We start from the raw sequence: 12,417 nt of genomic DNA, 5'->3' as shown, positions 1-12,417 counted from the left end.
TGTGGGGTTTTTTTGTTGTTGTTGTTTTGTTTTGTTTTTAAATCCAGTGCATGAGAAAGATCCTTCAGCAAAAATGACAGCCGAAATAGAAGAAGTAGGTTGCAACTCATTACTTTACTCTTATACTCTGTATAACCTTCACAGGAAAACCCTCTCTTTGGTGGAAATGGATCAATGACTGAATCCAATTTTAGCAGTAGCATGAAAGTCAGGTCTTTCTAGCAGTATTTACAGAAGTACACATTAAGAAACTTTACTCTAGAGGGTGTGCCACACTCCCAAAATTCCCCAAAAACGAAGCCACAGAAAAGGACAAATGCCTCATTTTTGCATGGAAAGCATACCTTCTCTCACAAGCTCAAACTGTTCTTCGATTGAGGCTTCCCAAGATCCCAAGGCTTCCCAATCTCCTTATACACGCCAAAGCCTGCATCTGTGCTCAATGCAATGATTTGAGGGATGGATTTAGAGAAGCATGAAATTGTTTCTCTTCTTTTTTAATTTTTTTGAGGCTATAAGCTGAAATAATTACACACGGGCCATGTTCATATGACAATACATTCCAGAGAGACAGCAGACTAGGGTGCACTTTAAACAGTGACTCCACTTTATTCAGGTTCCTAAGAAAGAAAAACCAGAAGAACTAATTACTTCTCTTTGCAAGGTGGATAATGGAAATGAATCTATGTCTACTCCCACCTCAACTGCCAGCAGCAGCTACATTCCAGTAGAAGGACAAAACTGACAGATTAGCAAGGGAGACATGCAGATAAATACTGATGATAATTTTTTACCAAGAATTGAAGGTAGTAGTATCTAAGAATAAATAACTATTTACTTTCAGACCAATTTTTTATACGTGCATTAGCCATTAAATAATATTTCCTGTAGGTTGAGGCAACAGGAAGGAAGGAAGGCTATTAACTCTATATTTAAATTACCTCACAAACGCTTAAATAATGTAGTGGTGAAGGCTAGATCAGAGTTTCTCATGTTTTGAGTACCTATTAAAAACCAATAGAGACAGATAAATTATCAGCGAAAAAATGGCTTTTAGAGAAAGATGTCTGAACGTTACTCAAAGGTATTGAACGAAATGGCTGGAAAGAGAAAACACTATGCATTAAAAATGGAAAAAAACCCCACCCAGAACCAAAGATAAAATGATGACTGGGCCTAGTACTAAAAAGACTCCTGGAGAAGCAGATCTATAAAGGTACCTGGATCTTAACTCCTCAATTTCAATAGAAATTAGGCGTAACTGAAAAAAAAAAAAAACAAATATTGTCTGTCCCTCTAATGTTTAATAGTTTCTATAATTGAGAACTTACATTTTCCAAAACTCATTCATGACTACAAAATGGTTTCATTAGAATGGTAGAAAACATTCTGTTCAAAGCCTTAAGAAAATTGTAACGTATGTCTATAGTATACATCTTGCTTGTTTCTGACTGTGGGATGAGTACCACAAACATTGTTTTGGAAGAGAACAAGAAATCTCAGGACAGTCCCAGCTCTCCATTAGACAAAGCTTTTGTCATTAAAGCTGTCAATCACTGTTAATCCAGGAAGAGTGTTTAAACATACTTACTAGCTTGTAGACATTGCAAAACCTTTAAAATCAAAACGTAAAAATTTCTTGATCAACACCTATTTGAAGGACTTGAGACATTAGTCTGCACTTTTTACCAAATGCAATTACTGGCCTAACTATGGAGTTCCTTAAGCATCAATGAAAAGAAGTGTTACAGCTTCAGAGAGAGGATCTAAAAGGGAACAAGTTCAGGACTGAAAGTAATGGGAAACAAATTAGAAAGGACAAGATCAGTGCGGTGACAGTATATAAACATTCATGGGGACATCAGAAAAGGCCACAATAATGCTGCTATGGACAGCATGAGTTCAAATTAATCCGTACCCTGCAAGAGTTACAAATGCCTTATAACTCGCAGCAATGGATTTTATTCTTCACGCTAGCATTACAACTCTATCATTAAAATCAAAATGGGAAAACACACTAAACCTGCGCTCTCAGGCTAGCAAGTCTGAATGTTTACACTTGCTTCCAGCTTGTATCCATCCCAACACTGAGGATTCTGTACATCTTTTATTTATAGTCTATACTGAGGCTTTGCAAAGAATGTTTTCTTTCCAGTGTTGGGCAACGATTTCTTCCTGTCTGGTATGTTTTACAATAGACATGTCTGCTAAAAAGTTATGCTACGAAGAGACTATCACTATTTATAAAAACATATTTTACATCTGCATCACAGGGATTCAGAAGGGGTTGATGCTGTTATAAAGATCTTTATACAGGCAGGATGGTATCTGGAACAACTCTGAGCAGGAAAGATCATGTTACTTCTCCTTTCAAAAGCTATTTTATACAGCAATTTTCGAGTCCCTCCATTAAGGAAGTCTTCATAATATTTACTAATTGGCCCTTTTAGCTTGGCTTTACAAAAACCACTTTAGTCAAATAACTGGAACAGTATGTGTAAGAAAGCTATTCTCATTATCAGTTTTTACCTGCACAAGCTCTCAGCTTCAAATTCTTGCTCTGATGATTTTTTTCTTAATATCATTAAGCACAGCAATTTAAGAGGCAAAAATACAAGTGAAAAACACTTTCTGTTGTTACAGCATGTTTGTTTTACCACTTTGCCTTCCATTATCCACAGTGTTATAGTACAATAAGGCAAGGCTAAATTAAAATTTAGATATATTTTTTTTATTGTTTCATTCCTTATCATTTCCTCATTTTATCTGTGGTCTGTAAATTACTTTTCTGAGCAGCAATGCTAAAAGGATGCCTTTTATGGAAAGGATGGCGAACTGCCATATGGCTGTTGTTCAGTTCACTCAGTGGGTACCTTGTGCCTACAACCAGCATTTTACTCCCTTGCACTTCAGACACCCTTGCCTGTCTACATCTCCCTTCATTTCGGATCTCACTTTTTTGTGTGAGATGGTATCATTTAAAATTCTGAATAAGGCACTGGACATTTGATTAACATCATCTTTTTGATGTAGTCCCAAAACTGTACGTCTTCTAGGTTACTTGCTCAATCGATTTAAATCTGGATTCATGTGTTACACTGCCTAGAGATGGAAATAGAAATTCTGTGTGAGTACTTCTGCTATTTTTATCACCAAATGCACAAAAACTTGAAATAGAGCTCTTCGAATTTTTAAATGAAAAATAGAATTGACAAACATGAAGTGTTTCTTCAGGGAAAAATGCAATAACACCAGTCAATTAGAAAAGTAAAAAATACAGAGAAAACAAAGGACACTCAAAGGCAAACTTCACCTCTTCAACATCTTGTTTAGTGCTATGACTGAAAATGGATCTACAGAACAAAAATGTATCCTAGAAAGCAAAAAATTAGATAAAACACAAAGTTTGTAATGACTTGTCTTGATCAAAATTTACATGGATGTAGGAATGTCCTGTTCAGTTTCCTGAATTAAACAGGTTATCATTCCTACCCAGCAAGTGAAAGGATTAGCCTGAAAGGGTTCCCTGAAAGGATAAGAGTTTTCAGCATAAAACCTCTCCATAAAGCTATCTAGCCTTATGTGTCATCATCAATTGTCCCAAAGAAAAAAAAAAAAAAGTATATATTTCCTGTAGAATTCTCATAAGATTGCTTTCAAGCAACAGCATAATTGATGTTTATGGTAATAATATCTACCTATAGATGTGTGTATTTCTTTTAACGAATTTACCTAGCACATAGTAATTCATGTACACGGACTTAATCTTTTATGTGCCCACATCCATGTAACAACCTACAATATAAAAGAAGTCCATGTGATAAATGTATCATCCCTAGTAAGATCACCTCTTTTTCTTCTAATTCATGTACGTCAAGACCTATTCCAGCAACAGAGAGTTCTGAGCCATTTTAAATGCCTCTTTTTCTCAAAGCCTTTTTAAAATCACCTTTTTAAAGCACAGAACTTCTCCATAATTACACTCACTTGAAGCTCAAAAGAAAAGCTCAAACCTGGAGTGGGAATAGTTTTTCTACAGCATGACTTTCAGGCACTTCTATTAAAATAATAGTTGGTGAAATAACCACCGTGATTTTTATTAAGCACTAAAGAAACGGACTTTTCACAAACTGTTTGTTACGTACTATTCAATATTTCATTTTGCCATCAGCACCGAAACCATCTTAACTCTCTATGAAGACTGCAGCTGCACCCACATGGCTATTGACTTTCTTGACGATGACCACTACTGTTATTTTTTTAAAACAGAAAATGGTCAAGAACAATCTGGATTCTCCACGAAAAACTCAAGTTGAAACTTTCATTAGAATACACACTCAGTAGAATATAAGTGTTATGAGTCTCCAGATGCAGTAACGTGACAGAAGATGATGTCAAAATATTTAAAAGATTGCAAATGACCAAGTTCACATTCATACAATGCACTGACCACTAATTTTAGTTTAAGTTTGTATTTATGCCCTTCTGAAATACATTTATAAGCCAAACAGAATTTCAGTAGAAAATTCAGGACATAAATTTGGAGTGTATACATGAGGAGAGCAGGGTTATATCTGGGTTGAGAAAGTAAAAGCAGATAATTTAATGCTCTCTCTCTCTCACATGTACTCTCTTATTCTTCTATCTTCCTCCCCTTACTTCTGTCCCTCCTCTTTCCTCTTGCTTTTACCTTTGCACTTTCCTTACCACACACTGGCTCCTTTTCTGACTCCATGTCCTGCCTTCCACCTTGCCTTCTTGTTCCTTTCATCACTGTGTCCTGACAAATGAAATTTCCCAATCTAGAGGTCATCTTTGATTTTGAAAAACCAGAAGTGGGGCAGCAGCCCGTACCTTCATTAATCTGTACCTTGTGACCTAAATGTGCGATTTCCAAACCATATGTTCCAGATTTACAGGAGCAGCTAAGGGCAATGAGTCTGCAGAGATTTCACTATTTAAGGTCAATTTCCCTCAGACTGAGGGATCTCACTGGACAGAAATAGGGAACAGAATGCAATACTTTTGCATAACAGACTAGTGATAAACCCTGAGATATATACATATTAAACCAAGCTTCACTTACTGACATATGCGTGAAGGACCACTGTGCAGGTTATAAACATTAGGCCATTATGTTGGTTTTTTACAACTTTAACAGGAGTACATTCTAAAAACAGACACTTTCTTAGTGTCCACAGATACATCTTTATTCTGGTCACTAAAAAAAAAAATAAATAAGTAATTGTTTATCCATTTATGTAAATGAATAAACAGGAGTAAACACGGGGAACAAAAAAAGTAACATTTCTTTGGGAAACTGAACCAAAGTCAGCAAGTGACACAAAACTCCCAGAGCATTCCTGAGGAAGCTAGTTTTAAAGGAAAACAGACATGATATGTGCAAGAAAGTGAGTAGTGGTGTGCAAGTGTTAGTACTGACACTGTTTATGCTTTATCATTCATAATGCAATCATTACAAACTCATGCCAACAAAACTTTATGTCTTCCTATACTTCCTGAATTAATGCTATTTTCTTTTTCTGAGCTGAGCAGTCAGCCAAAACCAGTTCAAGTTGTTTCGTTAGAGAAAAAGAAGCTGGAGATAAATTCAAATGTTTTTGGTATAGTTTTACTAATTTTCTGTCCTTAGGTCTTTGGAATTTTCTCCTGCTTCTCTTAAATGCACACATTTTAACAAAATAATAGCCAGCAGAGACACCTTCACTCATCCATGCTTTTGTTTTGAGTGGGGATACATATATACTTTACAGTGGAGGCTGCTATCATTTCAACTGAATTCTTAACACAAACATACTTTTTTTTTTTTTTTTAAAAGTGGTTATAGCAAAAGTATGCTTTTCATCTACAATCACAAATGTATGCATGTCTGAGAGGGAACCATACTCTGTACTATAAAGAGTTCTAAGTGCTACCCAATACAAGTTCACATTTCTAGTTGTTTATAATTTAGTCAAACTAAGTTTTTGGACTGTAATTCTCTCAACCTGAATAAAACACCTGGGTCAGATTAAGGGATTAAAAAAAAAAAAAGAGAGAAAAAAAGACTGAACTGCCAACTTACTCAGGTTTGCTTTCTAAAATAACTGTTGGCAGAAAGAAAATATTTTTGTTTGCTCCTGTCGAAAATACTGGAAACTATTATTTCAAAAAGCTCCATTATTCTGAAGATTTACAGCAAGGATTGAAAGCTTTGTGGTTATATGACTGTGTATACTACTAGATAAGAGTGGCCAGTGGCCATCCTCTGACCACCGAGGCCCACTGAACCAGCAAGGCACCCGTCCACACGGCTAAAATTCCTTTCCCTCCAGAAGCCGTTTGCATCCCAAATGCCTGTCCCGAATGGTCTCCTACACACAGTATGCTCTGAACCATGCCGGACACAATTCAGAAAAGTGCAAGGAGGTGTAGCCCAAAGCACGCCAAGGAGTGCACCAACAATGCCATGCTCACATGCTCGCAAGGGACTCACCTGTAACTGGGAACTTCTCTAAATTGTATCCACAGGAAGGCTGCTCCAGCCTGGGTCTGATTAGGTTTGTCCTTACAACCGTACAAATAATGCTTCATTTCTTTTTATATTTCAGATGAGTGACAGTAGAAATTATTAAAACTTCATTCCCGAAGTTGCCTAAGCACACATTAGATAGCAATGCTTTCAGCCACCACCCATCATAACACCCAGGTTTTAATTTGAATACACAAATTTTTAAGAAATTCACATGTTTTTCTATATCGTCCCCAGTTTAATGATATCTTACTACAATCTATACATATTTTTACATTGTCCCCTTGCTCTCATTGACCCCTTCCACTGCTCTAACCTACCCATTATCATCACACGACAGGCGCGCAAAAAACTGTTTAGTGTTTTTGTTTAAACCATAAGTAAGGTTAACAGAACTGATGAAGCACCATTTATCATCACAAAGCTGGTGTGGATGTGGTTGCGTGCAAAGTCTTCTCTGACACTCTCGTTTCTACAATTTACCTACTATTTCAAGATTTCTATGAACAGCATGTATGTAAAGCAATTCAGACTGAATAAAGGAACTAAAATAAAGACACGCCTTTAACATTGACATTGTAAACTAGAACACACGTTTTACCTAAGCAGTGATCTCATATTATTTGAGTATAATCTGAGTAAAGTTGAGATAGATACTTGCATTTTCTAGATTAAGTTTTCAAAGGAGGAACTCAAAGCAACCAACACACCAACAGAAGCACATGGGGGAGGAAAGGAACAGCTGTAGTATTTTCCTGCTCAAATACATCACTATCCGAGAAAAAACACCAACACAAACCAAAGTAAAACATGAGAAAAACAAAGTAAACAGAGACTACACAACACCAAATACGGAATTGCAATTTTTGAGTTTAAAGAACAGCAATGTTACCTCTAAAAACATCTGTTCTAATTCATATTAAGGCTAAATAGAATATGAATGTTTAGCTATGCCAAATATTTAAAAACAGCTGTTACAAATGACACGGGTTATTACCCATCAAAATAAGTTGCACATTGACACATAAGTGGTAATGTAAAAAGTATAGTCATTTGTAAAAGAACAAATAACTTACTGAGCATTTTCAGATTTTGCAGACACAGTATAATAAATTTTAATATGCACTTCAAACCTGCAAAAAGTTAAAAGAATTTGCTAAAAGGAGGCTCATTTTTACCTATATGTTCTATTCAGTTTAGTAATTGCTTTTAGTATTAGTAGGAATTAGTTGAGGTCACTGATAAACGCTAATACACCCATGTAGGGCAACTTAGTATGTTTAAAAACAAAACCCAAAACCCAACTAAAAGACCTAAAAATCACTCCCAAATTAAGCAGTGCATTCAGTAAAGAATGTCATCTCAGAGGTCACCTTAACTCCAGGTGCCAATTCAGAACTACAACACCAATACAACAAAGTTCTCCCTCTAGACAAGGTAACTGCTTCTACCTTTATTTGATTTCTGCAACTGATGTAATGGACACAGCAAAGGACCTGAACAGAGTTTAATTCATGTTTCACATATGACTCTTAATCCTGAGTATAGGGGTTTTGCCCCCCCCCCTTTTTTTTTTCTCTTCTTTTAAACACAGCTTATGCCTCAGATCATTATTTCTGAAACAGGATAATGCTGATGTACCTTCCAAAACGCGTTTCAAGGACAAAACTAATATGGACAAAGAGTTCAACTGCAGTGCTTATAGGTAGGTAGTAACATGCACTGGGAAAGGAGAGGAAAAAAACAAAACAAAACAAAACAAAAGTGGCTTGGAGACAATAGCATTTAGAAGGAGCTCTCAACAACGTCCTGTTTGAATTAATTAAGGAATACCATCAGCTTGACATTTCAAGTGTACTGCTTTAACAAAGAAACAATAGCACCACCAGGTCTGAACTCCTTCCCAGAGGTTTTTATTTTACATTTGCTTACAAACGTCTCCAATTTGTTTTCCTCTCCTGTACGAAAGCAATATTCAAACAGGACAAATTGCCTATACAGAAGCAATCTGATTATTCATAAAGGCAAAAGAAAAAAAGAAATTCCCCCCAACTTAAGTTCAAGAATTGCATCTTACAAAAAGCAAAAGCACAAAAGAAGTATGCTTTTATAATGGTATTTAAACTCATTTAAACAATGGGTTGAATACAAGCCTTTATACGTCCAGTTATTAACAAAAGGCTGAGTGGATGCATTGTTATGTTACCTTAAAAGAATACGTATTCAGGGCATGCATAAAATTTGAATTTAAGATACACACTCCTGCACATTGCACACATACACAAGCACACCACTAGCAATCCTTTCCTATAACTTATTATTCACCTTCCACATGGCTTCACAAATATTTCCATTTCTGTTACTTTTAATTATTAATTATTCCAACTGACAGAAATTACAAGCCATAATACAATTAAACTTTCAAAACATGTTAGGCTTAAAAATGTGATATTTTAAAGGGTTTTTGTCAAATGAGTAAATCAATTAGTTAAACCAAGTCGTTCTACCACGTCCCTTAATGAGAATATTGACAATGGCTTTCCTTCTTCACGACCACAACGCAAACAATATAGAGAATCTTGCTTACAGGTATTCATTAGAAAAGCTTAGAAAGCTTCTTAAAACACCCTGTAAAGTTATATTTGTAACACATACATGCCAATAAATCAAGCTACGTTTCTGCACTTCCCTCCATACAACATTCCAGTTCTCCATTCACCAATGAGTCCATGTAGTGTCATAATAATTCATGTTTGAAAGCCACGTCTAGTGCTAGTGAATTAAGCTAATAATGTTGTTCTTCCACATTATCACCATTTCAGTTTTCAAAGACAGCAAATTTCCAGATTTTTACTACTCTCACATAATCAGCGTTAGAGTTCAAAATTACCACATAAATCTGCAGACCCTGATTGACAGATTCAAATTCCCATTAAACGCACATGGTATAGCTGCAAAGAACAGATGAAAAGAATGGCGACTGTCTTACAGTGCAACACAAAGCATTTAGAAAACTTACCCAGTTCTTAAACATCTACATTTTTTCCTGATAAAACGTGCATAAGACGTTCTTTTTTAAAACTGCACTGATCTTCGTCTAGCCAACACCTGGCTTCTGTACTCTGCTAAGCAAATCTACCTCCAGCATGACCTGGAGGGATGAACGCTTCAACGATCTGATAAGATATACTTCAATTTCAAGCTGTTCTCAAAAAAAAAAAAAACAACAACAACAAAAGCTAACGATAAAGATGCTTGGACGCTTTCTCTTCTCCATCTAACCTTATTGACTTGACCTCTCCGCAGCTAACCGTCCCGACTGACCCCTCCGTTAGCCTGCTCGCGACACAAAGACGAAGCTGCACACCCTTCAGAGATGGCTACCACCCATCTAGTGGGCTGACAGCGGCTCTAAATAAAGCCCCTCGGCCACACAAAGATAAGGTGTCCCTCGCTGCATGCAGATAGGTGTTACCCTCAAACACAAAGATAGCGCACACTGTGCTTTGCCGTCCTCACAGCTTGCTCCACAGGCCCTTCCACCAGGGCAGACAATTTCACCCTGGCTTTCAAGAAGAAATTACATTTTAAATTGTGCCCTGCTTTTTGAAACACACGTAAGTCCACCTATGTGAAACGCTTCATCAAGTGCGTGAATACAGTAACCTAGCCAGGAGAGGCGTTTTCTAAGGTGGACATACACTGGACTAATGACAAAATGTAGATCTGCTCTCTTGTGCTCTTAAAAAAGGAAACATACAGATCTGCTGTTCGGAATGTTACAGGCCTATACGCTAGAAGCGACAGAGCCGGGGGCTCTGGCCATACCCGTGTGCCCGACATCCCGCCCTGCTGAACAAAACGGACAAGCCCGGCAGGTTCAAGTTTGCCGCGGGAGACGGGAAACCTCCCTTGGGCTCCCTGGTTTGGCGACAGGGCAAGCGGGCGAGCTGCCGGCGGAGCGCGACCGCCCCCTCCCCATTCCCTGTCCCCTCACGGAGGCTCCTCACGTCCCCGGGCCCCCACCACCGACCCACGACCACCGGGGCGGGGGCCGGGGCCTGTGCGCGGCGGCCGCCGCTCACGGAGCCGTGCGGCCACTGAGGCGGGACCCCCCCGCCGCTCCCCTGCCCACCTGAGGGAGCCGCCCCCGCCCGGCCCGGCCGGCTCCCTCCTTCCCCCCGGGGCCGGGCCAGGCGGGGGACCCTTACCCGGGAACTTCGGTTCCTCCTCCTCGCCGCTCTCGGAGTCGGTTTGCATGGGCTCCTCGGCGAAGTTGACCCCGCGGGCGTCGGGGGGGGCCCGGCGCGGCGGCTGGCTGCCCCTGTCATGGCCGGGCGCGGGGGTGCCCGCCTTGCGGCCGCTCGCCTCTTTCTCCGCCGCTGCCGCCGCCGCCGCCCTGGCCGCCGCCGCCTCCTCCTTGAGGCGCCCGAAGTACTGGAGGGCGAACTCCAGCAGGTCCCCGGGCTGGCTCCGCAGCACCTCCACCGTGAAGCCCTGCAGCAGCTCCGTCAGCCCCGCCGGGATGGAGATGCTCATGCCGGGGCCGGCCGAGGGGGCGGCAGCCTGGCCGGGAAGGGGGAGGGAGAGGGGAAGGGGAGAGGAGGAGGAGAAGGAGGGGGGAGAGGCCGGGGGTCCGCAGCCGGCGGACGATGCGCGCCCGGCGGATCGCCCGTGGGCAAGGGGAAAGGGGCGGGCGGCGGCGCAGGTGGGAGCGGGCGGGGATGGGGGGGCGGATCCGCGGCGGGCAGCGGCTCGCTGGCGGCCCCGGCGGCCGCAGCCTCTCGCTCCGCTTCGCCCCACACTTGGCACGGCGGCCCCGTCCGTGACTGAAGCCTCCCCGCCCCCGCCGCCTCCCTCCTCCCCCTGCGCCGGGGGAACCTCGCACACATGTGACCCGGGAAACCATGACAACCTCCCGCCGGGGACTGCGGCCCGCAGCGCGCCCCCGCCCGCCCCGACAGAGCCAGGCAGGCAGGGAGCGAGGAGAGGGCGGTCGACTTGCCGGCCCGGCCGCGGACCACCACCCCCCCCGCCGCGGGGGCAGGCGAGTAGCCCTCGCAGCTGTTAATACCCGCCCGGGGCCTCCCGCTGAGGGAAGGCCTCACGCCCCCTTCCCCGGCCGGGGCACCGCCGCCCCCCGTGGCTCCCCCCGCGCTGTGGGGGCCTTTCCACCGTGGTGGATCCAGGATCCGCGCGGGCGATCGGCGGGGATTCCTAATGGCTGGACATGGATATAGTATTCCATTGCTAATTACTGCTGCGCTTTTTCTCGGGCGTGTACTACCTTAAAGATATTCCCCGCATCATTCATACGCTATCTATCTATATTCTTTAGGATGAGAGGGGTGATGCGGTGCTAAGAAAACACCTGCCGTTTGTCAGCTGGTTGTCTAAGGTCCATGGAAGATTTAGCCGGAGAAAGAAACAACTGTTATTTAAAAAAAAAAAAAAAAGGAAAAGTCCAATTTAAACATTGCCGGGTGCCAATGCTCAGCATAGACACTCTTCCAAGTCATGCTGCAGAGACTACTTAGCACAGTGTTAAGTAGGTGCCACTTGTCATCACCAGGAAGCTTAAATGTTTTAAGTAAGTAAGTGGCAATTACGGGTGCCATGCTTTTCATAGGGCTTTACTAAACACTTCTTGAAAGTGAGATCCTTGGAATGCATGAAAACTGCATCACCCCCTGATTCGTAATCGCCTCCGAACATTTGGCCAACGTTTTGGGGTTCCAGAAATATCTCTTACAATCTTATTTTTATGCACCAAGCAAATTAACTGCTAACAAGTCTAAGGTTGGGACTACTTGGCTGTTTGATAATTGATTTCACTAAACGTCCGGAGTTACTCAAATTGCCTTGAAATATGCTTCATCGGGGCT

General features: G+C 41.4%; 1 protein-coding gene across 1 annotated transcript in view; it reads right to left on the bottom strand.

The window, feature by feature from the left end:
- The window catches only part of PRKAR2B (protein kinase cAMP-dependent type II regulatory subunit beta), a 93,949-nt gene extending 82,733 nt beyond the window's left edge, over positions 1 to 11,216 (bottom strand). Inside the window, exon 1 of the mRNA XM_074579433.1 lies at positions 10,744 to 11,216. Within this exon, the coding sequence (XP_074435534.1) occupies positions 10,744 to 11,071 (328 nt within the window). The 5' untranslated portion in view covers positions 11,072 to 11,216. The remainder of the gene's footprint in view (positions 1 to 10,743) is intronic.
- Between the last annotated feature and the right edge of the window lie 1,201 nt (positions 11,217 to 12,417).

This window comes from Larus michahellis, chromosome 1 (assembly GCF_964199755.1).
Source record: "Larus michahellis chromosome 1, bLarMic1.1, whole genome shotgun sequence".
In the NCBI taxonomy this organism is placed as follows: domain Eukaryota; kingdom Metazoa; phylum Chordata; class Aves; order Charadriiformes; family Laridae; genus Larus; species Larus michahellis.
Note: the sequence above shows the minus strand (reverse complement) of the source record. Positions and strands in the feature narration are given on the sequence as shown.